This window comes from Talpa occidentalis, unplaced genomic scaffold (assembly GCF_014898055.3).
Source record: "Talpa occidentalis isolate TD23 unplaced genomic scaffold, MPIMG_talOcc4v2.1, whole genome shotgun sequence".
Classification (NCBI taxonomy): domain Eukaryota; kingdom Metazoa; phylum Chordata; class Mammalia; order Eulipotyphla; family Talpidae; genus Talpa; species Talpa occidentalis.
The window spans coordinates 134,464,468-134,492,127 of NW_026555331.1; the positions used below are offsets into that span (position 1 = coordinate 134,464,468).

Genomic DNA, 27,660 nt, shown 5'->3' on the forward strand with positions numbered 1-27,660 from the left:
GTACTACTGAGTCGATAAACCAAGTATTTACTGAGAATACCTGTGTGTAGAGATAATGGACAAAGATGACATTTATGACACTTCTGTGCCCAAATAATTTATGTCACTACTGAGATAAGATGTGTGAATACAACAATCAACAATCAAGGTATACACAAATATATAAAAATATTTTTAAATATTTATATATAAAATATATAGCAATCAGGTATATAACAAAGGGTTGAATTAGAGATATGTGGCACATGGCAAAATTTCAATGGAGCAAAAGGCCTTGGGAAGGGAAGAGACCAGTGAAAGGTATCCTGGGAAATAGGGCACAAAAATAAAGTATTAAAAATTGAGCAAAAAATAGAAAAGAGGGGAGAGGACATTCCAAGAAGGATTGGAGGGAAGGTAAAAAAACACAGCTTTCTGTCATTAGCAGAAATATTGCTCTTTTATGATGCTCTCCCAGAAATACCTGTTAAGGGACACTCCTTCTCTTAACAGGTCTAATTTTTCTTTTCAGTTTTAAGGAGATGTTCAGCTGTGGCAAGACCAAAACAGTCAGACAAAAAGCTTGTGCTGAAGTGATTAAACAAGAATACCAAAAACTTGGGCCAATGAGGTAAGGTATACACACACACACACACACACACACTCTCTCTCTCTCTCTCTCTCTCTCTCTCACTCTCTCTCTCTCTCTCTCTGATTGTGCTTTACTTCTCTAAAGGCAAATAAGTGTGTAGTTATCTGTAATGTATTTATCATACATGATAGGGATCCGAGTGTGATAACCTTTCTGAGTATAACTCAACATGACAAAGTACATATTTGATTGACGAGAATTTACCCAGTTGAATAGCAAAGACCCACGGAGGCATCCAGGCCTTGGCTAACTACACTGAAGCTCTCAAATGATTGACACATCCAATTTTGACAGTGTTTAGTGTTCGGCGACAAATACTCCTGACAAGAGCTCAGGGAGTTCTGACAAATGTCGGAACTAAACAAAAGAATTTGTTGGAAATAAAAGAATTGTAATTTTCTCACAGGTATCCAGAAATTGTGACCTTGATCCTCTTCATTGTAATGGCCCTATTGTGGTTTAGCCGAGACCCTGGTTTTGCTTCTGGCTGGTCTTCCCTTTTTCCAGAGTAAGTGTTGCGTATTATGCTTGTCAAATCTGTTTTATAATCCACTTTAACTCCTAAATGATTCCTGTAAGTCTAAAAGACGTCCTGAAATTTTCTTTCTTTTCTTTGAAAGGATGTTTTTAATTTTAATCTTTTCAGGAAAAAAAATGAAAATGAGTGAAGTGGAAGGGAAGGTCACAGGTAATTTATCTATACTAACCTGTGAAGAAAAATCAGGCTTGTTTAGAAAAGACTAGTTCCATCCTTAAAAAATTAGAAATAGAATATTCCAGAAGCCATGTTCTGTATTGACTTCGGAGCCACCCTGCTTGATTCCATGGCTGCCTCTCCCACCTACTTTGAGCAAGTCACTGTCAGCATCTTCATGTGTAACATGGACTGATAGCAGCACTGAGAATAGTGCTTCTTTTCTCCCTGTAGAAGGTGCTATAGAAATGTGTGTTACATGAATTAAATGCCATTCATATCTTAGTAACCTGATATGAATTCATAATCTGTGCATTTTTTGTCAACTTAATATTTTTTAAGTCTATGGAAGGTTATTTGGTTCAGTATATTGTTCTTTTCTCTGTTTATACCCATTTTTGTGCTAGTTCACTACATATCCAGCCCAGCATCCATTTTCGGAATAAGGAATTCCTGAGCAAGTAATAAGACTTGAGTTTACAAGCTAATGTTAGAAGCTGGGTCAGAGTCAACTTTCTCTTTTGGTGTTGCAGACAAGAGCAATCCCTGCTGAGTCATGTGAAATGAGGGGGAAGATTGGAGCATATTTTTCTAAAATAAGGACCATCCTACATGTCAATATAAATACTCTGGTTTTGAGCTGTGTGTTCCCAATCTATCTTTCACTGAAGTAGCCTGACACCTAAATTCAACACATCTCTGATTTGGATTTCCTGTCTCATATCCGGCAGCAAGAATCCATGTATTTGGAGGAAAGAAGTCAAACTGTTGAGGTCATTTTGAGGTCACAAGTGTTCTGTTCACATAAAATAAAGAAATTCCTCCCTCCCTGAATCAGAGCCTTCTGTTTATATAGGTACACCCAAAGCTTTTTAAAAGGAGCAAAGTCTAAGTCTGAATTCCTAAGCTTCAAAGAGTTTAGTGACCACATCAATTCAGCAGTGTACTGGGGTATCATGGTTCAATGGCTGGCCTTCATTTTATAAGCTTTTGGTTTCCTGTAGAATAAAACTTTTCAGTTTGAGATCTCTAAACAAAAGGCAGCCTCCATTTATTCAAACATAGTTTGATACTTTGATTTGTACTTTGCAATTTTGCAATAGGACCTAGAACAACATAATTTTTTTTTTCCTTTCTAAAATCCTTCTCCGAACATTCTGGGTAAGGAGAGTCTTCTCTAAGTATCAGTGTGCAAAAAACTAAATGAATCAGACAATAGCTAATAAAGAACAGGCAGAAATCCCAATAGGAAATTCAATATAATCAGTTTCTAATGTCTGTTCCTCACTAGAGGAAAATATAATTAATTCAAGTGATGTTTGTTTGTAGCAGGAAAACACAGTGTATTTGCTATGAGCAGAAACTCATGTTACCTGGAATTCTGAGAGAAAACAAAAGGAAAGAGAACAAAGGCTTGAGAGAAGGGATTTGAAGCCATAAACCTAATTAATGATTAGGTTTATAAATTGTCAAAGCAAATAAAATTTTTATAAGCTTAATATTTCCTAATACTGAGGTAACCTAACTTTATCCATAATAAACTCATAATAAATTAATAATAGATTTTAAAGTCTTTGGAAAACAAATTAGTTTAGTAGTTGTGACTTGATTTTATTTAAAGTATGAATTTTATAAACTATATTTGTAATGTAGAGGTTTTGGTCATTTAGAATTTCTAAAGTTACTTGATATATGAAGATTGTAGCTGCTACCTAATGTGTTTATTTCTATCTATTTGAAACTGGACTGCATTCAATGTGTTTTTTCATATAAAACAAAATCTGATTATATAGTGCCTGACCTAATTTGGCAAAAAAACAAATAAATATAACTTAAATAAAAGATATAAGGAACAATAAAATAATAAATGTTAGTTAAGTTGGCTGAATGAATTATACCAAGGTAGCTTTTAACTCAACAATGAAATAAAGAAGATATTTAAGGAAAGCAGATTGCTTCAGATGCTCATATTGGATAAGAAAATGCATTTCTTCGACTATTTCGATTGTTCATGTAAATTATAGCAGTAGAGAACTTCCTTAGTATGTAAGCATTGCAGAGTTATAATGTAGCAAATCATCTTTAGGGGGTACATCTCGGACTACAAAAATCCACTGGTTAAATATTGCTGACTTTGAAAACTGAATTATAATTACTTATGCCTGTTTCATTCATATCAGTCTCTAGGAACTTCTTAACTGTTGAGGCTTCTGGGAACCTCTTATCTGCTGGATTAGCTTGGTGATTCTAAGACCCCATATGTTCCTGAATTACTCTTAATATGTAAAATGATCATTTATGAGCATCTCATAAACTATTCTAATAATTAATATTTTTGATTGTTTCATACAGTGTAAAACATTAAATGGGTTGATTTCATTTGAATGATATGGCAGAGTCTAATAATCATAGAAGCAGATGTATCTTAGAAAAACAGATCAATTCATTTTTACAAATTATAGAAGAATATAGGGAATTCTGGAAATATCTATGTCTTGCCACAGTAAAATAGTTAGATGTTATGTGGAACTATGCCTAGTCTAGCAATTTTGTACCTTGAGTCCCTGCTAATATTATGGAAAACAAGAAATGCTTACCAGGTAGGTAAGTTTTACCTAAAAGGAAAATTTGCTACGTTGGTTTAGTAAGTCAGCATGTGTATATGTAGCTTTGAAAAAAGAAAGAGAGGGCCCCCCTGGTGGCGCAGCAGTTGAGCACTGGGCTTCGAAGCTGCCCGCAGCCTGTGCAGCTCTGGTTCGATCCCTGGCCACCAGGGAGGGTCCCACATGGTGCGCAGACCTCTCCTGCCACACCCACTGCTCCCCTCAGCAGTGTGTTTCATCAGTCTGCCTGTTCTGTTCCCATCTCTGGCTCAGGTGAATTCTCTCACCCTCCCGCGCTTCTGACTGTACCCCATGCTTGAATAAATAAATCTTTAAAAAAAAAAAAAAAAGACAGAGAAAAGTATAGCGAAATAATGGGCACAGGCTATAGATTTTAGAGCAAGTTACCCAGAAGAAATCACCTATACTACCTGTATACTACTAGTGCTTATTTCTTGGTGCCATTTTAATGTATCCATTTGTCCTTTTTCAGGTATCCTGGTTTTGCTACAGATTCAACCGTTGCCATACTTGTAGGACTCCTATTCTTTCTTATCCCAGCTAAGAAATTAACTAAAACTACATCTACAGGAGAAATTGGTTGAGTATTATTTATAATTCTGAACAAGTTCAGTAGAAGAGCAAAAAAATATGAAATTCCACTGGGTTTTGTTTGTACTTAGAACAGAAGGAATGGATGTAGTGACATCATCTTGGGTGTAGCCTACCTTGTCTGTACACTATCACCCCTATTCAACCACACATGTTCCCTGCCCCACCCCCTGCAAAAAGTGAAAGCGATTTCCTTATACCCCAGGGTTAGGGCTCTCCTGCCAGTGATGTTGTTTGGTCCATGAGGAGCCTACTTCCCCTTCCAGATTCAGAATTGGTCTAACTACTGACAAACATAGAAACCAGAACTTGGAAGTTACTGCTTCATGATCAGTCATTGGTAATAAATACTGAGGCTTTCAAAAAATGGGGAATTTCAAAAGAAAGAGCATTTACAACTTCGTGGTAGTCCTGGAGAACGTGCAAATCAACCCTACACTAGCCACAATCTTTATCCCAATTGAAAGAAAGGTGTACATGGGGGCTTTCATTGCCTTTATAACACAGGAATAAAGAAGGAAGCATGTTTATATGAGCATTTCTCTCTCTCTCACACACACAGACACATACACACCACACACCACACACATACACACACATACACAATGTAGAATTCATTCACATCTGTGCTTTCCACAGAGTGGGCTGGGTAATTCCTAGACTGACAGTATTGGAAAAATCGTTTTAAATTGCTTGGAAATTATCTAGTGGTATTGTGGGGTTTTTGTTGGTAGTTTTCCTTTTTCTTTTTTTTCCTTTTCCATGGTTTTCCTTTTCCTTTATTTTTTTTTTTTTCCCCACTGCAAGGGAGCTCATGCAGCAGGCACGGCCCACCTGAGTGCTTGAGTCAAAAATCCATAAATGACTAATGAGTCAAACTTCTAGGACAGGATATATGTAAATAGAAAAGCATAGAAACCAATGCTGTTTGCTCTTCCCTTGAGATGAGAATATCTCAGTGTGTCTTAAGGAGCCTTTGCAGGGCAGAGCACTGAGTGCTGAGAGACCCTGAGTGCTCTGACCATGGCACCAGAGTCCTCTGGCTCAGCAGGGGCAAGTGTAGGAGGGCCAGAGCTTGGCTTCCTTCCCTGACCCCCATATCTAGGAGGCCCCACAGACAGAGCCTTTCCCCATCCATCTTCCTCTCTCTTTTCACTCTTCAACTCCTTTTCTCCTGATAAACTCATTAACACTAGATTAAGAAGATGTAAATAAGAAAAAAAATGGTAAATTTTACATGAGAGACACAATTCAGAGTTGTTTTCATTTTAACAGGATATATGGCCTTAATTCAAATGAGAACTAACAAAATTTCAGTCAACACTGAGGGTGGGTTTGGTTAGATTTTGGGGAAAGAGATAAGAGAGAGCCTCGTTAGTCTCACCATGAAGGAGTCAACCTGTTACCACACAAATGTTAAGTGGACATAATGTGTTCATGGGTAACCTTATTTCTCAACAAATATCAGGGGAAATCTTTATTGATAATTGCTTTATGAACATTGTAAGTGTTTCATGAATGACTTAAATTATTTAATCTGACCTTTTTTTTTTAATTGGAATCCCCATGAATCTATCATAACCATTCCAGCGATGTGAAAGAATAATAAAATATTCAAATAAATAGGAAAGAATAATAATTATAATGCTGTGTTGATTCAATTAGAACTAATGGATATTACAAACATTTTGCAAAGCATAGTCCAGTACACTTTTCCTCATAATAGGCAAAGATGTTAGTGGAATGAATGCATGAATGGCATCATAAATGATGACATTACAATTGATCAAAGCTTATTCCAAAGTTATAACTTTTTAAAATAATATCCCACATTAGGTCAGGTGGAAATTACTCAAAGCCTGAATGAAGTCCCTTAACTAAAAACAGTATATAGGAATATTGAAACTTCTTGGAGGGGACTACTTTAGAATAACTTTAAAAAAGTGATGTTGTCATATTTTTAGCAATATGTAACAGAAGGGCTTTTTTTTTTTTTTTTTTTTCTTGCAGTTGCTTTCGATTATTCTCCATTGATTACTTGGAAAGAATTCCAGTCATTCATGCCCTGGGATATAGCGATTCTTGTTGGTGGAGGGTTTGCATTGGCAGATGGCTGTGAGGTAATACTCTGAGTCTGAGATGTTTAACAATTAACTAGACTGTTCAAAAGAAGAATACAGAGACATGCAAGATTTTGGCATATTCAACTTCATCCTATCATTTTAATGATGCAGATTTCAATAGCCACACAGTAAGTATAACACAAAGATGAGGTGAGTTCAGAGTTTAAGAATTTTACCAGGATGCCAACATAAAATATCATTTTTATGATATTCCAGCATGTCAAAAGAAATAAAGATTAGAATTCTTAATCCATGCAATGTTATTAGAAGACTAGATCCGAAAGAAAATAAACTTGTGTAAAAAATCCTATCTACAATGACTCCTACCTAGTGAAGTACCCTTTTTTGTGGTCTCTACCTTATTTAATGATGAATGTGAGTAGCTCTCAGACTCTTTTCAGTATGTCATGATCATAATGCTGTCAAAGAAGGAGAATGAGAAAAAAATAAAACGAAAAGCATTTAATACAGGTTTATTAAATAAAGTCTAGAGAAAAATTCATGTGACCATGCCTAATATTATACTATGTCTAATTTTAGGAAGAAATAAATCCACCCAGAGAAATACAGTTGGCTGTTGCTTTGGCCTATCTCTCCATGTAGTAGAAATCAGGGAGATCTAGTCCCCTAAAATTGCCTTTGTCACTATAGGGTTTCTGGAAGAAAAATATCTTCTCTAGAGTGTCCATAAAAATCCTGTATTTTTAAATGAAAAACCTCTCATTTCTGATTTTATAACCTTCTATAAAAGATTTTTTATAATTAATTTCTTTGTATATATTTTACATAAGGTATAGTCCCCATAAAATTTCCACCACAAATTCACCTGTGCACCATTACCTTTCCCTCCCCCTCCCCTGCTGAGTGTCTTTGATTCATGATTATTTGTTTAGTTTTGTCGTGTTTTTTTTTTTAGATTGTTGTTATTTTTCCCCTCATCCCTTATTTTGTTCCCCTATATTCCTGCTATAAGTGAAATTATCCAATATTTTTCTTTTTCTTTTTTGACTTATTTCACTGAGCTTAATCCCTTCTAGCTCCATCCATGTTGCTGCAAGTGGCCTGAGTCTATCTTTTTTGACTGCTGAATAGTATTCCATTTTGTGTATGTACCAGATCTTTTTGAGCCAACCATCTATTTTTGGGCATTTGGGTTGTATCCAGGTCTTACCTATTATAAATAGTGCTGCAATAAACAACCTTCTATAAAAGATTTAAAGCTCATGACTGTTCCATCTCCTTACTCAAAGAGCATTTCCTTACTCAATTATCAAACTAAAAAGGATGGTGAGAGAGGTGTGGTGTCCAGCTTTTCAGTTTCTGGGAAGTTAAATTTTTATATTTCTCAAGACAATTAACTGTCCTGTTGTCTCCTTGATCACCTAGAGGGGGACTGCTTTGATCATATTGTCAGTGTTTCCGTATGGGATTTGGATACTTGAGCTTTCAGTGATAGGATTCAGTAGTAAGTGAAAGCCTTGGAGATTTTTCTCAATTCTGCATGCCAGTAACAATATCATTTTGGTTTGCCTTAGAGGTTGCTAAAATATAACTGATCAAGATGTAAGACGAATGTGCTTTTTTATTATTAGCTCAGCAGTAATGAGAGTTGGTTTCTCAGAATAAATAATTTCCATTCCTGTCTCCTAATTTAATTGTGAGGAAATCAGAATCAGCAATTCTGGCATCAATGTGAACTTTGTTCCTCTCTCCTTCTCAGAATATGTTGGACTGGATCCTAGATACTCAAATGGTTTGAAAAGCATTGACTAGATCAGAATAGTAAAGTCTAAGGAATTGACTAGGTGGAAACTCAGTCTGGTGCTCTAGGCCCTCTCATTAAAGGAATTTGGGACACAATGTGGGAGTACTAGTTTGCCATGAGAATCCCAAGACAGAGAGTCAGGTTTCAATGGCATACCTAGAATAACCCTACCTCTGAGTGGTCAGATTGAAGTCATGAATTTGAAAAAGTCATGTGGATAACTATGCCCATAGAAACTGGTTTTATAAACATTTTTTGACTTGTTCCAAATTATAATTAGTTTGGCAAATTTTCAAAAGGAAATGATAATCCTTCTAGTTGGGAACTGAGACAGCAGCTAGAAAAGCATTCAGTTTATGCAATTCCCTCTCTTTTATTTTTTTTTTTTTAAGATTTATTTATTTATTTATTTATTCATACAAGCACTGGGTACAGTCAGATGCGCGGGAGGGTGAGAGAATTCACCAGAGTCAGAGCAGGATGCAGAACAGGCAGAAGGACCGAAGTACACTGCTGAGGGGAGCAGCGGGCGGCAGGAGAGGTCTGCGCGCCATGTGGGACCCTCCTCCGGTGGCCGGGGAGCAGCCGGGGATCGAACCGGCACTGCAGAGGCTGCGGGCAGCTTCGCAACCCCGCGCTCAACCGCTGCGCCACCGGGGAAGCCCAATTCCCTCTCTTTTAAATGTCCTTTGGTTTTATTTTAACACGATTGAACTCTCAGAGCTGATGGTAGTCACTTTCAAATTCTTATCAGTGAATAATTCCTCCTTTCCCTTTTTCACACATTCCATAAAATTTTTCTCCTGGGCCTTCCTGGTGGCACAGCCGGTTGAGCACCATGCTGTGAAGCTGTCAGCAGCCTCTGCAGCGCGGGTTCAATTCCCGGCCAGGGAGAAACCCACATGGTGTGACAGACCTCTCCTGCCTCACCCACTGCTCCCCTCAACAGTGTATTCAGTCTGTCTGACTGTTCTGCTCCCTGCTCTGTCTCTGGTGAATTCTCTCACCCTCCCGTGCCTCTGACCTGTACCTCAGTTCTTGTATAAATAAATAAAATCTAAAAAAAAAATTTTCTCCTAAGTTAAAGATGGAGACATTAACACTATTTTTCTCAGATCCCCACTAAAAGGGCTATAAATGAACAAAAAGAATGTCTCTCCATAAAGATAAAGACTGTATGGCAGGAACAGTACCATGAGATATTGACAAAATTTAGACGATAAAAACAGGATATCTGAAGGGTGACTGACTTTGTACAATAGGAAAAAGTAGAGAAAGATAAATTCTTCAGGCTTGTAAAAGGAAGCGCCAACATGAAGCAAAGTGATTCATCCACATGATTCTGGAAGAGCATAGAAATTGAATGCAGCAGATAAACTGAAAGCTGGGGGGAAACCAGGACTAAAAATAGAAGATGGTTTAAAAAATGTATAAAGAGCTGTGAGCGTCCCAGATGCTCTCTCCAGTCTTGAATAGACAGGCAACTGCTCTCCTCCCTGGTAGAAAATTTAGATTTACTCTAGCAAAATTGAATCAATAAGACATGGCTCACAGCTCAGTCACCTACAGTAAAGTCTTCCTCTCAACAAGCTTTGCCCATCATTTTACTGCCTCCCTTTTAAACATGAATACATAGCTCTGGATCACCAGACAGCTTTGATATAATAAGAACAAAGAATAAAACACAAAAGCAAGGAAGATGCACGAAGCAAAAACTTTAAAAATTTGTCATTGATGTCTCTGAGACATGTTAAAGCATTAAAGTTATAAAACTAAAATAGAACGTTATTTTTAAAGAAATGGATAGAAAAAAAGAGAAAAAGCCACTAAGATAAGTAGTATTAGAACAGTATTTTTAAAATTCAGGAAGAAGGTTAGAAGATGAAGTTTAAACTTATTTCAGAAAATAGGGGCCTCCCCGGTGGCACAGCGGTTGAGCGCTGGGTTGCGAAGCTGCCTGCAGCCTCTGCAGCACCGGTTCAATCCCCAGCTGCTCCCCGGCCACCTCAGGAGGGTCCCACATGGCGCGCAGACCTCTCCTGCTGCCCGCTGCTCCCCTCAGCAGTGTACTTCGGTCCTTCTGCCTGCTCTGCTCCCCGCTCTGGCTCTGGTGAATTCTCTCACCCTCCCACGCTTCTGACTGTACCCAGTGCATGTATAAACAAAACAAACAAATAAATAAATGAAAAAAAAAACAAAACAAAAACTTATTTCAGAAAATAGAACAAAAATGTGATTAATTTGGGGAAAAGGGTAGGAAATTAGGGTAGCCATCCAAAATGCCCAAACTGTCAATTAAGAGGAGTTTAAGAAAGAAGAAAAGGAAATGAAATAGGAAGATATTTCTAAAATATAGTGTAAGAAGTTTCCCAGAGCCTAAAACTTGGAGATTCAGGAGCAGCAAGAGCTCCTGAGTGCCTAATGTGAAAGCAATTCATGGAGACTTGCAGAGCCCTGACTGTCACCACATGATCCCCAAGGTTTCCAAAGAGGGGAGCAATATGTGATGTAGCCTTTCCCAACAGATCTAATCAGACATAAGCAAAGTCCATTTTTAAAGTTTGTGTAGTTATATTCTGGGATGAATTAGTGTCAATGTGATTTAAATGATAGAACATCTTTTCCCATCTAAGAATCAAAACTAAAAATTTAAGTAGAAACTATAAGAAACGTGCATGGTCTCTGGTATACAAAGCTGGGCATGTCTTTGACCACTTTTTTTGTGGGACTTTACTGCTCGTAATTTCAGCTTTTCTGGTGCCAGTCCTAGTTTGCCACAAGCATAAAGATTCACACATGTGGTATCTCACTGAGATGGTCTTGCATATGGTAGGTTTTTCCCATATTTGGGGGGTGGGGGTGGAGGGTAGGATAGAATACTCACAGATGTGATGCAGCCGATTTTCCTGTACTACAAACAAGGAGTCAAAGTTCAGAATGTCATCAGGCTTCAAAAACATTCCAACTGGAAAACACAAAAAATGGAGCAATGGCTTGAAACTGCTGAGTGATCATTATTTGAAGCCTAGAATCCTGTAAAAGTTAAACTATCAAAGCAGTGTGAGAAAAAATAAAGTTTTCAGACATGCAGAGACTACAAAAATTTACTCCCTATACAACAATTCTCAGGAAACTAGAATATATTTGAAGAGTTCGAATCTGTGCTCCTAAAACACATACAGTGTTGTGAACCAAGGTTACCTCAATTAAAAAACAAAACAATATGTACCACCAACACAAAGGAATTAACAAGAAAGGAGTCTCACTTAAGAGGATGAGAAAGGTATTCACAGTATACCAGTGAAAAGAAATCTATCAGAGAACTCTAAATGGCAATTAGTTCAGATGAGGCAGAAGGGAGGGAATGTTCCAGAATGGACATTTTTATGAGGGAAAATAAAAAGAACACTTACCTCAGATATTTTTCTACCTGTGGGGAATTTTTCCAATTTTACTGGAGAATGTGCTAAAGAATTAATAATAGGTAGCTGGAAAATTAAGCAAACAGTATATAAGTAACCCAGGTATGAATAGTATTCATATCATCTTAATGGCAAAGTTTAAATGGTGATTTAACCAAAAATGTTAATATGCAAGGGCAAGGGAAAAGAGGACAAGTAATATAGGTATGGTGGATGGTTTGTTGTATTAGGAAGTTAGCAAATAATATCTAAATTTGAAAATTAGGACAACCATATTTAAAAAATAGCTATAAATTCCTAAACATAGCTATAAATGTCTAATAAGGGTTGCAAGCATTTGCCTTTGAGGAAGACAATTTAAATGTGGAGAAAGGTAGACCAGAAGGGCTCCTATTTTTTTAAAGTCTTTAGTACTACATGGCTAGTTAAAATAGCCACATATTTTAATTAGATAAAATTAAATTTAATTTAAAAATATGGGAAGACAATTCAACCTTCCTAAAGCATGTTGGTAGAGTTAAAATAAGAAGAATTGAGAACTACAGCATGTCAAAGCCATCTAGATCTACCACACCACAGGCAAAAAAGAAAGATTAAATACTATTTAAGAAACAGTTCTTAGAAGTAAAGCTTTTTATTTATTTTAATCAGTTGATTAAAAACGAATCATTAATGAATAACATGCTGCCAATTTGTTTTTTAAGGCATCAGGACTATCAAAGTGGATAGCAAATCAATTATCTCCTCTGGGTTCATTACCAGGATGGCTAATAATGTTCATATCTTGTTTGCTGGTCACATCATTAACAGAGGTAGCCAGCAATCCAGCTACCATTACCCTCCTGCTCCCGATACTAGCTCCACTGGTAAGTATCTCATTTATCCCACTGTAACTCTTCATGAAAAGAGTAGTGGTTGATGTCATCATTCTCATCTCATCTGAAATGAAATCATTTTTGGCTTGAATAGGAAAGCTATTTTCCTTCCGGTTGAAGCAGCATCATCTGAAGTGAAGCACTTACCTTCCTTCTGCCCAGTTCACTTGCAAATAAATGGGAGGGTCAGCCTACATCCTTTCCAGTTTTAAGCCTCTGGGCTCAGCATTAACCGGCAACTATAGCATTTAGATCTCTAACACGGACATATCTCCCCTCCAGAAGATCATTTCTGAATTTCTGAGAAGCCCCACACAGAAGTAATTTGCACGTGAATGAAAATCTAGGCTTACACTTCAGGCTTCAAGTTTAAATATCTTAGTCACAGTTTTCCACTGCCCAGGGAAGGATTTTAAAAAGATAAGTAAGTGGATTTGCAAAGAGAGAGAGGGAAAAACTGTCTTCCCTTCTCCCCAGTGACAAGACACAGCTTTAAGTAAAATGTTTTTCTTACTGGGACAGATGAGCTTGGTGAAAGGAAAGCACTTTCAATTAAGAAGGATTGTCTTTCGGAAATTGCTCTGCAGCCAGCTCAAGGGGCATATGCGGGCACTCTTGACACGATGCTTCAAATTAGAAAAGAAATATGGGCAGTTTATATTGGTAAAACATCATTTCGGTTTTTTCAGTTTTTAATTTCTCAACATGGAGCAGTTAGAAGATTATATGATGAATTAAGAATAGCAGTATTGCTTTCTTTTGGATCCCCAAGCACATCTTTAATTATATATGCCTCCAAGGCAGTAAAGCTAATGGTATGATGGGAAGTTTTGGAGCCAGAGGAAGCAGTGACCCTACCTAGTTCTACTGATTTCCTGCTGTGTATTTGGACAAATGACCTCTCTGGGTCTGTTTCTTCTTTTGTTTTTTGCAGTTAGAGCAGTCATCTCATGAAGTCAATGTGGAAAATAGTCATATATTTTAAGTATATGAAGTATATTGTATATTTAATATATGAAGTATATTATATTGTATATTACATTGCATATAATATACATGAAGTTTTACATATATACTATATTTATAATATAAATGTACACAGATAAAGACATACATGTAAAGACTGCACAGCATCTACCAACATAGAAAATAATGGTTGCTCTTTTATTTAGTGTCTGTAATAAATGAATATTTTCTAAATGAACTGACATCTAATGCTTAAATGGGTACCAATAATTATATAAAGAGGAAGAAAATTTTTCTGAAGAATATTCTTCAAGTGATAGCAGTATTTATGTGTATGATTTTATGTGTTTAGGTTTCAACCTCTTTCTGGGAAAGTTTATTTTAACATTTTTCTTAGTTTTGATACTTGGTGCCTCAACATTTCACTGAGACTCCTTTTTATCTTTCCTAACAGGCTGAAGCTATTCAAATGAACCCTCTTTATATTCTGATACCTTCTACCCTGTGTACTTCATTTGCATTTCTCTTACCAGTAGCAAATCCATCCAATGCTATTGTATTTTCATATGGCCATCTAAAAGTGATTGACATGGTAAGCTCGCTGAAGGTTCAATATACATTTCTTGTGTGGTGTCTTGGGTTATTTTTTCCTTTTACATACTAATCATTGGCAATGGTTTAATTTCTTCTTAAGGTGAGTGCATGACTTGACATAGATTCTAGAGAGTTTTGTTCCTAAGAGTAATAATGATAAGTAGACATGCCATTAGAATTTATTTTCATAATTACAGAGATTTTTGAGAGCATCAGTAATGTCCCAAAAGAAGGAAAAGAACATCAAATATCCTCAATACAGTGACTAAAACTTACAGGTTCAATATTCACCTTGATCTAGGTAAGAGGAAGATATGAGGTCAATGAAATCCAGCTCTCAAAAATATTTATGTGACCAACATTTGCTCTGAATAAAACACTGGATTCAGTGCCTGGTTGATGAAAAAAATTCTTTCTTCTTATTCTAATCCAGGCACCTGACATGAAAGCACAAGCAGGTGATAATGGAAAATTTAAGTGATAAAATGTGCACATTTTTGCCACTTACAAAAGTGGTGGTAGTCAAGAACTACTTTGAGAATATTATAATCTCCCTGCAATCTTGATTGCCAACTTTCAAGCCAAACCAAACAGGAATAAAACCAAAGCAATTCAGTGAGCTTGCTAATAAGCAAATGCACCTTCAGAATAAGTCCCCTGCAACATAAACATTATGGAAATGCCTCTATACAGATTCATGTAATTTATTTTTGATAAATGTGAAACATAAAATATAATATGAGCAATGTCCTAAGTATATTAACTCAAAAATAAAAATAAGGTACCTGAAGAAATGAAAGGTTTGCACCACTAGGTCTCCCCATTTTGCTTTAGGACATCATGTTTTTTTATTTTTAATTTTTTTTCTTTCATTTTCTTTCTAAAGTATTTTTTAAATTGAGGCAACAGTGGTCTGCACACTGTATGTGATTCAGAGATGTACAATCACATCTCCTCACATGCATGTCACTACACCACACCCTTCACCAAGATTTTTCCTAATCAGAATGCACTTTGGTATGTATTTAAAAGAAACTTCTCTGAGACTCAAGTGCCACTGGGTTGAGGACAGTCTTTGATATGAGTGGAAGAATGACGTATTTTGTGAATTCAACAATTTACGCTGATCTGTAGGGTGCATGTAAATTTGGCACATGCGTTCTGCAACAGCATTCCAATTCTCCCATGGATTTTCTTTTTTGAGAGAGTGACATTTATTACTCTTTCCTGTTCAGGTGAAAGCGGGACTTGGCATAAATGTTTTGGGTGTTGCTGTGGTGATGCTTGGTATGTTCACCTGGATTGTACCCATGTTTGACCTCCACACTTACCCTTCCTGGGCACCTACAATTAAAAATGAAACTACGCCATGACAGTGTTCCAGCTATCCTGTGGTAAGCTTGGGGAGCCATTAAGAATTCGTTGCAAAATTTGGTTCTGGGAAACTGATGATGCATTTAAATCACTCCTGGTGTAGCTGCTGCAGTTCTGGCGATTACCCAAAACCTGCTGTCATAACTCACCATCCATATTTCCTTTGAGGAGCATCTCTGTGCCTTCATCAAAAAGTCCACAGTTGAAATTGTGTTTATGGGCCATATACAGCCTCCTTTATCATAAGAATAATTGATAACTTCACCTTCAAAGGGATTCGGTCACTTCATTTTACAGTTGGGTTCAGTGTAACATTTCAAATGTCAATATATTACTTCAGAACGTTCCATGAAACTAGAAATAGAAAATAAAATATTCAAGTTAACAAGATACTTGGGTGCATGATTTCTGTAGTGGTGTTCCAGGAGATTTTGAGAAATGAAAGCTGTGGTCATCAGGCTGCAGTAGAAAAATTTAATCTAAATGTAATGTGCATTTTCTCATTAAAAATATCTCAATCAGATTATTTTTGGTATATACATGTAGAATAAAAATTGAAATTGAATTGCTAGTACCAAAATTGTAGCTGAATTCATTAAGTAACAGAGAACTCACAGATAAGAGTTAATTTCTTCTTGACCCTCCACTTAGATGATATAATTCATATCTTCATGAACCTCAGTGCACTGAGAAATACATTTTATAGAGCTGTAGATAGAGCTTTCTATGATTTGCTCTATTAACAGTAAATTAGAAAACAAAGGTACATGTTACAAAACTTTGAACACATGTATATCTGAATAACAATTTTGTTTTAAGTATTTGCTAATTTCAGAAAAATATAATGTCCTATGTTAAAAGAGATGTTCATAAATTTAACTGAATTATCACTGTGTTGAAACAGAAAAAAAAAAACTAAGAAGTCCATTATGTGAACAATGAAATGAAATATGAAAGGGAAAATAAAGAATAAAAATAAGGCCATTGACATAGCTACAAAAGAGGGTTGTTAATTACTTGTGGGTAAACACACACAAAAAATATTTGAACATTCAAGCCAGAGTAGGAAGAGAATAGTCTCCTAAGCGCTCCAAATGTGAAAAAGAGTAAAGTCTACTGGCATTCCGGAATTAGACTAAAGGGGGGGAAATGACAATCAAAAGCAAAATATGCTCACAGTTAGGGGAAAATTGGAAAAGCTAAAACATAATTCTCATGCTAAAAATAAAACAGAAGACAAGATTTGAAAACATCCTTGCTATTTTTTAATCTCCATATAGACCTGGTTTGATACTTTTTGCAAATGACTATAAATGTATCTTTGAAAATTAAATATAACAAAGAGGATTGGTTAAAAAGATATTTCTTTTTTAAATTATATATTATAGATCATCTCTCTATTTGTCAGTTCACTAACTAGTCAATGTAAAATTTTTTTTCAGAGAAAAGTGTGTCCATTGCCTTGAAATACAGCATTGCTGTGTCTTTCTTCTCTGTCTACTCCATTCATTTGTTCCTTTCTCTGTCATATGTTACATATTTATTTATATTCCATGCATGGTATTTATTAAATTTCTGCTTTTTTCCGGTCATTCAATTCATTGTTGCTGAATTACATGATGAAGACATTTTCATTATGAAAAAATGAAATGACTTTTCAAATTATAATGATTAAATCTTGTTCACAAGAAAATAACATACATTTCAACTTGAATCATTTTAATGAATTACTTCCAAAGCTGCTAGCTGAGTACAGGAAAAATAACACTTAGTCAAAATTTGTTTACGTGAGCCCTATAGTTCTCTTGCTACATCTTTATGTTTAGTTGATAGATCAAGAATGACTTAACTCATCTATTTCACATTTGTTCCATTTACATCAAGGTTATCAAGCTGTTTTAGTCTGAGAGCTGTACACTGTCTTTGAAAATTTCCGAAAGGCACCCTTAACAGATGATTAAACCAATCTTTGTCCTTCTACTCTATGATAGTATTTTTGTTATTATCTGATCCTTACTTAAAGGTTAACTAGAAATCTTTGTCACTTTAAATCACAATGTCTTACTTAAGACTTGGATCCTGTCTAGATAATAGTGGCAATTTCAGTAAGTGCCTATTTTCTGTCTACTCCTGCAAGTGTTTGTTTGGAGGCTTCCACTGACCTGTGTGTGTCCTTCACTCACCCCAACTGCCACTGCACCTGTCAGGATGCCTAGAATTCAGACTTCTGCCCCTCAAATGTGTGTGCTGTTTTCACCTTACTTGGTGTCCAAGGTTTTGTTCTCTGCTTTTCAGCCCGGGAATTTTAGCCAATATTACTGATAAGGCCTTATTAGCAAAAATTGATAACATGTTATCATGGCACTTTAGTTGTGTGTTGACATACACACTATACATAGGTATATATAAAAGAGTATAACTAGGAATATTATTCTATTTCTGCCATGGCTAAACATATGATAAGAACCTTTGTGATGACAATTTTGTTTTAATTTTTATTAACGAATGGCAATTATTTTTGCTTGACTATGTGGACTTTAGCAATTTTCTGGGGGATTTTCTTGGCCGGGGGGAAGGGACAGTTGTACTGGCAATGATTGAGTAACCTCAAACAAATTGGATCAGTCTTATTACACCAATATAATATAGAAAGGAAAAGTGTAAAATTGTTTCTCCAAGGCAATGTTAGCCTGTTATACCCAAATGAAGAAGCACTTTAATCAAAGTAAAAAAGAAAAATTTAGTAGGCAAATTCTGAGAAACTGAGTATCAAAAACATAGTTTCCACTTGTAGAAACAAGACCAACTGATCGAGGAAAAACAGTATAAACAGCATATAACAAAAGCAGAAAATAAAAGGTTTACCAAATTTGAGAACCCTCATTTGTCTAGGAAGAGAAAAGCATAGAATTAAAAAAAGAATTAAAGAGGCTTTTCTTAATGACAATATAGTGGTACAGATACTGGAGGTAGGAGGAGGAGAACTTCTTGAGATAGAATAATAAAAAATATTATATGCGGGGCCTCCCGGGTGGCGCAGCGGTTGAGCACTGGGTTGTGAAGCTGCCCACAGCCTCTGCAGCGCCGGTTCGATCCCTGGCTGCTCCCCGGCCACCAGAGGAGGGTCCCACATGGCGCGCAGACCTCTCCTGCTGCCCGCTGCTCCCCTCAGCAGTGTACTTTGGTCCTTCTGCCTGCTCTGCTCCCCGCTCTGGCTCTGGTGAATTCTCTCATTCTCCTGTGCTTCTGACTGTACCCAGTGCTTGTATAAAGAAACAAAAATAAACCTTTAAAAAAATATATTATATGCGTGCATTATTATACTGCCAAGAAAATGGTAGAAAAGGCACTCCTCCAATGAGAAAGATGATGAAATACCAGCAAAACCCAGAGGCTTAAATAAGTTTAAAACTGGGCCTCCCCTGGTGGTGCAGTGGTTGAGCGCTTAGCTGCGAAGCTGCCCACAGCCTCTGCAGCGCCAGTTTGATCCCCAGCCCTTGGCGAGGGCCCCACATGGCACAACAGACCTCTCCTGCCGTTCCCACTGCTCCCCTCAGCAGTGTATTTCATCAGTCTGCCTGCTCTGCTCCCCGCTCTGGCTCTGGTGAATCCTCTCACCCTCCCGCACTTCTGACTGTACCCAGTGCTTGTATAAATAAATAAATAAATCTTTAAAAAAAATAAGTTTAAAACTGAAGATGGCAATTGATAATCTCTATAAATCCTGCAACTTTCTTTTTAATACAGTACTTAGGGAATAAGGAATTGGAACAAAGCTATAACCCAACCAAGTTAGGGTTGAATGGAAAATTGAAAACGGTTAGGTTCTCAAAGGACTATGTTCTCAATGAAAATGTGACCTAGGAAAATTCACCCTAACCAGGACCTCAAGGGAATTTCCATGCTTTAACCTATGCACTGTATGGAGGGGTAAAAATTCTCTCTTGAAAATTCATGACCATACAAGTAGCAGGGACAAATTAGAATCAAATAATCTTGCACATTCTTAAATTTTAAATGAGTAGTTAAAATTCTTCCCACATAGAAAATACCAAACCTGAATAAGTGGGTAAGCAAATTTGGTAAATTTTCAGGAACAGAATTTTAATTATAAATGAACTGTTTCCGAGAATAAGAGAAAAAACCCTGAGTAATTAGTGAGGTTAGTATATCATGTTACAAAAACCAGGCAATAATGTACAGGAAAGAAAAAATATGGATTAATCTCACTCCCAACTATAGGTTTCAAAAATAGGCATTAGCAAAGCTATAACATCTCTTGTGTGCTATGAAAGTGTTAATTCCAAGTTGAACTTATTATTGGAATATCCTAAAGTTCATGCAGATTATTCAGCTTGTTTCAAGTTTAATGTAGAAAAATAACTTAATGTAATTTACCACATTAGCAGATTGAGAAAGAAAAAAGCACATAATTATCCCAATATATGCACAAAAAGGTTCAGTGCACTACAAAATCCATTTGCAATTTTTTAAAAATGTTTGACTCACCGGTAGTTAAGGGAAACTTCTAAAGATTAATAATAACAACAAAAGAGATTACCAACAAAAAAGCTACAATTAAATATCAAACTAGATAGTATAATTATCATTTTAGTATATGTGCTACCAAAGTGAGTACTTGTATAACTATCATTTTAATATACAATATCCAGTCTGGAATAAGACAAGACTAACCTCTAGGACTAGGATTAAGATTAATGCATTGCCTCTTTGAAGAAAAAAAAAGCAACTCTGTGAACACTTCCATTATTTAACTAGCATTTTAAATTATGGAGTAAAATAAGAAAAGTAAATAAAAGGCATAAGAACTGGGATAGAAGCAGGCACACTTCTAATATTTACATTTATAGCTTTCTATATAGACAATCTATTATTTTAACAAAATTGCAACATACATAACATTCCGAAATGAATTGCATTTCTATACAGTAGCAGTAAGAAACCATTCAAAAAATGCATGATTAAGCTTTGAAAATTTAATAATGGACTCATGCATAAGAATAAATTTAGCAAAATATGAACCAGAACTTTATGAGAAAAATTATAAAACTTTAAAAGGGCACTAAAGTAAACCTAAGTAAATGTCAAGCACTACAACATTCATAAAAAAGGGTACTCATTATAAAGATACCAATTCACCGCAAATATATCAATGCAAATTAATCCAATCAAAATCCCCCAAATTTGGCATAGTAGATGTATACTTGACAAGCTGATTTTAAATTATTTATGGAAGAGGAAGGGATAAGAATAGCCCAGGTGGTACTAAGAAACACTTTTATTTCCCTTCTCTGGCCTGAATGTGGAGACCTTCAGGTGTCCAACCACATATCACAGTTTTCCTTTAAACTCAGTAAAAGCTTTTGGCATGATTGTCCTTCCAATAAGCACTAACTGCTTAACATCCTTTCGGGTAACACTTCCCTGCTTCTATCTAGATTTTTACCTCATGTACCTTCTCCCAATCTGTTGGAAGGGGAAAATGAACATAGAGGATTATATCAATAGGTCTGGTTGTTTCCCAATTTATCTTATTAATCTCCAAAATAAAAAAGTTTGGATAATCTATATGTCTTCACTAAGAAATACACACTCAAGAAAATACACAAGAATTCTAACTCATAAACCTATCAATGATTTTTTTTCTTGACTTCTCAAAAGCCTGTTCAATAAGTAAATGATAAATAGGATCTCACGATCTTTACTATGTACTTCTTTTTTAACTGAATTATGCTTGACATACAGTATAATATTTAGTTTCAGGTATACATCATTATTCAACATTTGTATACGTTGTGAAATAATCACCACAGTAAGTCTGGTTACCATCTGTCACCATACAAAGACATAAATACAATTTTCCTTGTGATGAAAACTTTTTAGAGTTGCTTTCTTAAAATTTGCAATACATTGCTATTGACCAGCCCCCATACTGTGCATTATAGTGTACTTCTGGTTGGTATATAATGAAACGTAAAAGAAAACTAAGCTGTCATTTGCTTTTCTAAAACTTAAACATTTTTTTTTTGTTGTTAGTACTTCAAAAGATGATGGTACTTCTGTTTAAATCTTTTTTTTTTTTAAGATTTATTCAAGAACTGGGGTACAGGCCAGATGTGCAGGAGGGTGAGAGGATTTACCAGAGACAGATTGGGAAACAGAACAGGCAGACTGACTGAAATACACTGCTGAGGGGAGCAGCGGGCAAGACAGGAGAGATCTACTGCAGCATGTGTGTTGCTCCACAGCCAGTGGGGATTGAACTGGCACTGTAGAGGCTGCGGACAGCTTCACAGTGCTGTGTTCAACCACCTGCACCACACCACCAGCTTCCATAAAATGAGTAACACTGTGTTAAATTGTTTCCTTAATATTAGCCTTTGATCAGAAGACATGCAGTTAAATACTTTTTGGTCCATTTCTTTTCTTTATTCTGACACAGAAGGAAGTGAAATATTAATTCAAGAATAATTGTGAAGCTCAGTTTTCTCTCTTTTTTTTTTAATCAGTCATAAGTAAACAGGATCCTATTTGAATCCACGCATGGTTTAAGTGAGTTTCTTTTCTGGTCTTAGCAACAATTGTTCAACAATCTGTGCATTCACTCACTGTATTTGCCATCTGAACCATGGTGTTAATGAATTATATCAACATAGACCCACAGATCCTGTAGTCAGCCTGCCCCAGATATACGCAGACAGACTTGTTGGGTTTTTCACTCAAAACATTGGCTTGGATTCAAAGAGTTCCAGAAGGAGATAAAATGCCAAGTAATGACCATGGAATGAAAGCCTGACTTTATTTAATTGTCTTTGATAATAAGAAAACCTTGGATGGACCTGGAGGGGATAATGCTAAGCAAAATAAGTCAGAAGGAGAAAGACAAATACCTGGTGGTGTCACACATATGGGGACTATAGAGAAACAACACAATGGACCAGATAAAACTAAGTAAAGAAGTAATCCTAGAAAGCTGACTATAAACTTGAGGTTGGGGTGGGGGGACTGTGGGAACAGGGCAGAGAGGGAGCAAATGGTCTATAGTGAGTGTAATGGGGTCACAACGCTTGAGGGGGAGACCCTGTGCCTCTAACACACAAATGATGACTTTGTAGATCAATGTTCCCTCAAAAAAAAAAAAATGATAAACAAAAGAAATAAGAAAAACTTCTAAACTCACTTTTATTTTAAGTGTTCCGTGATTAGCAGTTCGTCTTTCATGTTCAGAATAGAAATATGTTCTGATTGTTTCAGTGGTGTTCGTCAGCATGTGCTGAGCTCTGTGAGATCCAACTGCAGTAGCACAGGACCTGGGCTCAGATGACACAGGATCCACCACTTATTACTGATGGAGAATTGAGTGAGTCGCAGCACCTCACTGAGCCTCCTTACCTCATCTGTGACATGGAGTAATATGGTAATTCCTGCCTAATCTCCCAGCTACAAAAGGGATAAGTCATTGATGGAGCTCTGTATGGCTGTGTATTCAAAGTAAATGCATAAAGCAATTATACAACCTTGTGCTTGGGATGCAAAAATGAAATTGTCTTTTGTGGTTTTTTTTCTATACCTTGGTATAATTAAACCTTCAAACCCCATTTTTCTTGGAAGAACACTTCATCTAATAACATCTGTTCACTTAGTCCTTGCAGTGTCTTTTTTTTTTTAAAAGATTTATTTATTTATTTATACAAGCACTGGTACAGTCAGAAGCGCGGGAGGGTGAGAGAATTCACCAGAGCCAGAGTGGGGAGCAGAGCAGGCAGAAGGACCGAATCACACTGTTGAGGGGAGCAGTGGGCGGTAGGAGAGGTCTGCGCGCCATGTGGGACCCTTCTCCGGTGGCAGGGGAGCAGCTGGGGATCGAACCAGTGCTGCAGAAGCTGCAGGCAGCTTCGCAACCCAGCGCTCAACTGCTGCGCCACCAGGGACTGAATGCAGACATGAACTTAACAACTTAGTTTTTTATTTGTTAGGTCCCCCTCTCTTATTTCCTTCACCTTGCATTTTTTTTTAACCTAAGTTCTGTGTATTGTACCTATGAAATTCTCACTGGGTGGGTGAGGTGTACCTGTTCCTTGTGATTCGCAATTGTGCATGTTGGCTTCCACAGAGATGTACCATCCTCTGAAATGTATGATCCCCGTGGGTCATGTCATTCATTTCTGATTTCCAGCATCTACTCATGCAACTCACGTCATCTCTGAAATCAACATCTCTTCATCCAGCCACAGCCCTAGTTGATTCCCCACTTCAAGTGTTAGGGGGTGTTTGGATGCCTTCTGCATCTCTCTGGGGTCCTAGAAGCCTTGGGAGGAAACTATCCTGGGCCCACCTGTGTGTAAACACTGCTTGCCAATGACCTACTCTTCTGCAAGGCTCAATGTTAAACACAAGGGAGAGGGAGCTTGAACCTCACATTTTATACCTAGAATCTTCAATATATTCATGCGTGCCAAAAAGAATGGATGTAAATCATAGCCACAGATGAGAGTAAATCTGTCTAGCTGCAATGGACACCAAAGCCATGGCTGTCTAGAGCAAAGCTTATGATCTGGAGTTGACTGCCAGAGCTAAGTCCTTGCTCCATCACCCAGCCCCACGACACACCATCCCCACACGACTGCTGTATGCTGTTGCTTCCTCATTCGGAATGGATCCCTGATGGTGTAAGAATATCTTGATCATGTTATGAGAATTAAGTGAGTTAATACATATAAAACATTTAGAGCAGTGACTGGTTATGGTTAAGATTTAATATTTGGTAGAATTCTTGTTCCTCAGCACATCGTAGAGAAGTAATTATCTACACACAAGTCTTTAGACTTGGTCATACTCCTTTTTCAGAAGACTATTGACTAAAATTTCATGGAATCCTTGGAAACATAAATTTTGTTTAAATTAGAAAGGGTGCTCTTAACACCTAAGCAGAGATTTAAAGAGAATCATGCAAGTTTTAATCAATTACTCCTTTTGGAGAGAAACACTGATGGTAAAAGAGTGAATAATGTGCATTAAAAAAAAATGAAACTCCTTTTACAGAATTCAGCACACAGCAAATAAAGGAAAATTAGACATGTATACAATACTTAGGAAAAAACAAGTTTCAGTATCTTACTGGAATAATGTCATCTGTTGGTATCAAATGAGCCTCTCATTTCATTAAATGATTCTTATCATTAGTTTTCACATGGGATTTTTAGATCGTTCAAAAACCCAGTGTTGTGACGGCTCCCTGGAGCGTTGTCTGCGGGGTTATAGATGAATCCAGACAGCTGTAGCTCCCCACACATGCTGAGCTGAGCCTGCCCTCTGACCTCCCCTCAGCAGCAAATCTACAGCTGGCCCACTGAGTCAGACTCATGCCTTTGTGGTTACTGCTTTGCAAAAAGTATGTGCTGAAGATTGCCAAAATATTGGAAATGTCACGTAGCTTTTCCATCATTCAAAGAAAATTGATGTGCTCTTATGTTCATGTGTAATAGCTAGCATTTCCATTATTTTATTCAAATTGCTCTATTCTGTTCTATTTAGTACCTTTCTTTTTTGAAAAAACTGATGTAACATGGTGTGTAACATTGTATAAGTTTCAGGTGTATAGCCTTTAACATCTGTGTATACTAAATTATGATCTCCACTAAAAGTCTAATTTCCATCTACCACATATAACTAACTGATCCTTTGACCTGTTTAACCTAACCTTTATTCCTTCTCTCCCCTGATAACCTCACTTTTCTTTCTTGACACGTTACCATTTTAAGAACTGCAAATATGCTTGCACACTGCAGAAGAGTCAGATACTGTTGTGTAAAGCCTCTAAAAATAATGGCATCTTACACAGCTCCTACATATAGAAATTACAACTTGCATCTATTCCATATGCTATGGCCTAGGAATAAATTTTCAAATAAAGCTGTAAAATGACATAACCTCATATTTCACGCAATGGTTTTCAAATGCCAAGTCATTCTGGGGGAGCATTTTGGTGGGAAAAACATAGGACAGAAAGATGCTCAAAAGCTGTACATTTGATACATTTTAACAAGACAGCACTGAATTCTGTTTCTAGTTTGGACGTTCCAATTCCTCAAATAGTTTAGTATGTATTAGGTGCCAGGATTCCAGAGTAGTACCCAGGAGCCCTTCCTTTATATCTCTTTTTTTAATATAATTTTATTGAACTGCCATTGGTTTGTAAGATGATATATTTGAAGAGTTCTGCTTCACACCACAATATGTATACCTCCCACCCATTACTAAAGCTCTAGGGCCATCTTACCATCAAACTGACATCCTCTACCTCTTCCCTTCTCCTTTGGTAACCTCATCTTTTTCTCAGTGTTACTGTGTTGCATTTTCTTCACTTTTGTGCTTTGTTCATCTATATTCTACATAAGGATAAAATCATCCCATAATGGTCTTCCACTTTCTGACTTATTTTGCTTAACATTATCATTGTCTTCTTTCTTCTTGTAATAGTAAAGTGCTTTTTTTAATTATTAATTGTGACTGTTAACTATAGAGTTTTCAAGACCTCTTTATCAGATTGAGGAAACTCTTCCATTGCTCATTTACTAAGGAAAAACTACACACAGGGCCTCCCCAGTGGCGCAGCGGTTGAGCGCTGGGTTGCGAAGCCGCCCGCGGCCTCTGCGGCTGGTTCGATCCCTGGCTGCTCCCCGGCCACCGGAGGAGGGTCCCACATGGCGCGCAGACCTCTCCTGCCGCCCGCTGCTCCCCTCAGCAGTGTACTTCGGTCCTTCTGCCTGCTCTGCTCCCCGCTCTGGCTCTGGTGAATTCTCTCACCCTCCCGCACTTCTGACTGTACCCAGTGCATGTACAAACAAAAAACAAACAAACAAACAAACAAATAAATAAATAAATAAAACATGCCTCTATTAAAAAAAAAAAAAAGAAAAGAAAAACTACACACAAATATTTAAAGCATCTTAGCATCTTATTGGGAAAAGTCAAAAACTGGAAAGAACCCAGATACCTTCCAATGTATAAGGGATTAAGCAACAAGTGATGCATCCAAACCATGGACTATTTCTCTATTAAAAAAAGAAAATTTTTGATACACATAAAAACTTGAATGAATCTCTAGAGTATTTATGGTGACTGAATGCAGCCAGTCTCACAAACTATATGGTTACAAACTCTTTGGTTCCATTTAAAGCACATTATTGAAATGAGATTATAGAAATGGAAACAGAATCATGGTTGTGGAGGATAAAGAGAAAAGGAAGATGGTCTCTGGTGACTTCATCCTATGACTATAGAGACAGCATGAGGGATCCTTGCAGGGTTGGCACACATATTTGACTGTACTAATATTAATATCTTGGTTGTGATATTGTGTCTCATTTTAGAAGATGTTACTATTGGGGAAAACTGGATAAAAAATATGAGAGATCTCTAATTCTTACAATTGCATGTGAATCTATAATTATGTCAAAACTTTAAAAATCTGAGTAAACATATATTTTTAAAGTATATAATATGGTGATATTATATACTTATACTTTGTGGAATGTTTGCAAAGATCAGATAATTTGCCCATTCATCACCATCACTGAGCAGTTGATTCTCTGTGTGTGTGTGTGTGTGTGTGTAAGGATGTAAGAATGCTTTTTATAAAAGTAATAGAAAATATGTTTTTGAGTGTCAAGACTGAGTCAGAAAGGAAAAGCTCATACCTGTTTGAGAGAACTTAAAATATTACTTCCAGTTATTCCTGAGACAAAAGTGTGCCTAGTTTTATCTTCAAAATCACCTCTTAAATTCTAAGACTGCAAACATTTCATCTGCACCTTTTTTTTGTTGTTGTTTATACCAATGGAAAAAAATTAAGGGGACTGTAGCAAGCATGAAGATTTACAGAATTTTTCCTGGGCATTCAACCTTATTTATTAACTGCTAATCACTATTATAACCCATTGTCTTTACTTTTCATCGAGTTGGATCATTTAAAGATCTC

General features: G+C 36.7%; 1 protein-coding gene across 1 annotated transcript; it reads left to right on the plus strand.

Moving 5' to 3' along the window:
• The first annotated feature begins 259 nt into the window (after positions 1-259).
• Positions 260-23,203, plus strand: LOC119252460 (solute carrier family 13 member 1-like). Its single transcript, XM_037519750.2, has 9 exons — positions 260-300; positions 512-610; positions 1,038-1,139; positions 4,422-4,528; positions 6,551-6,660; positions 12,555-12,716; positions 14,146-14,283; positions 15,521-15,679; positions 22,913-23,203. Exons 1-8 carry the CDS (start codon positions 260-262, stop codon positions 15,656-15,658), a joined length of 897 nt encoding a protein of 298 aa, XP_037375647.2. The 3' UTR covers positions 15,659-15,679; positions 22,913-23,203.
• The last annotated feature ends 4,457 nt before the right edge of the window (positions 23,204-27,660 follow it).

Coding starts and splice junctions, on each gene's coding strand:
- LOC119252460 (XM_037519750.2), top strand. CDS start 260: ATGGAGCAAAAGGCCTTGGGAAGGGAAGAGACCAGTGAAAG. Junction 301..511: donor AGGGAAGAGACCAGTGAAAG/GTATCCTGGGAA, acceptor TTTTCTTTTCAG/TTTTAAGGAGATGTTCAGCT. Junction 611..1,037: donor CAAAAACTTGGGCCAATGAG/GTAAGGTATACA, acceptor ATTTTCTCACAG/GTATCCAGAAATTGTGACCT.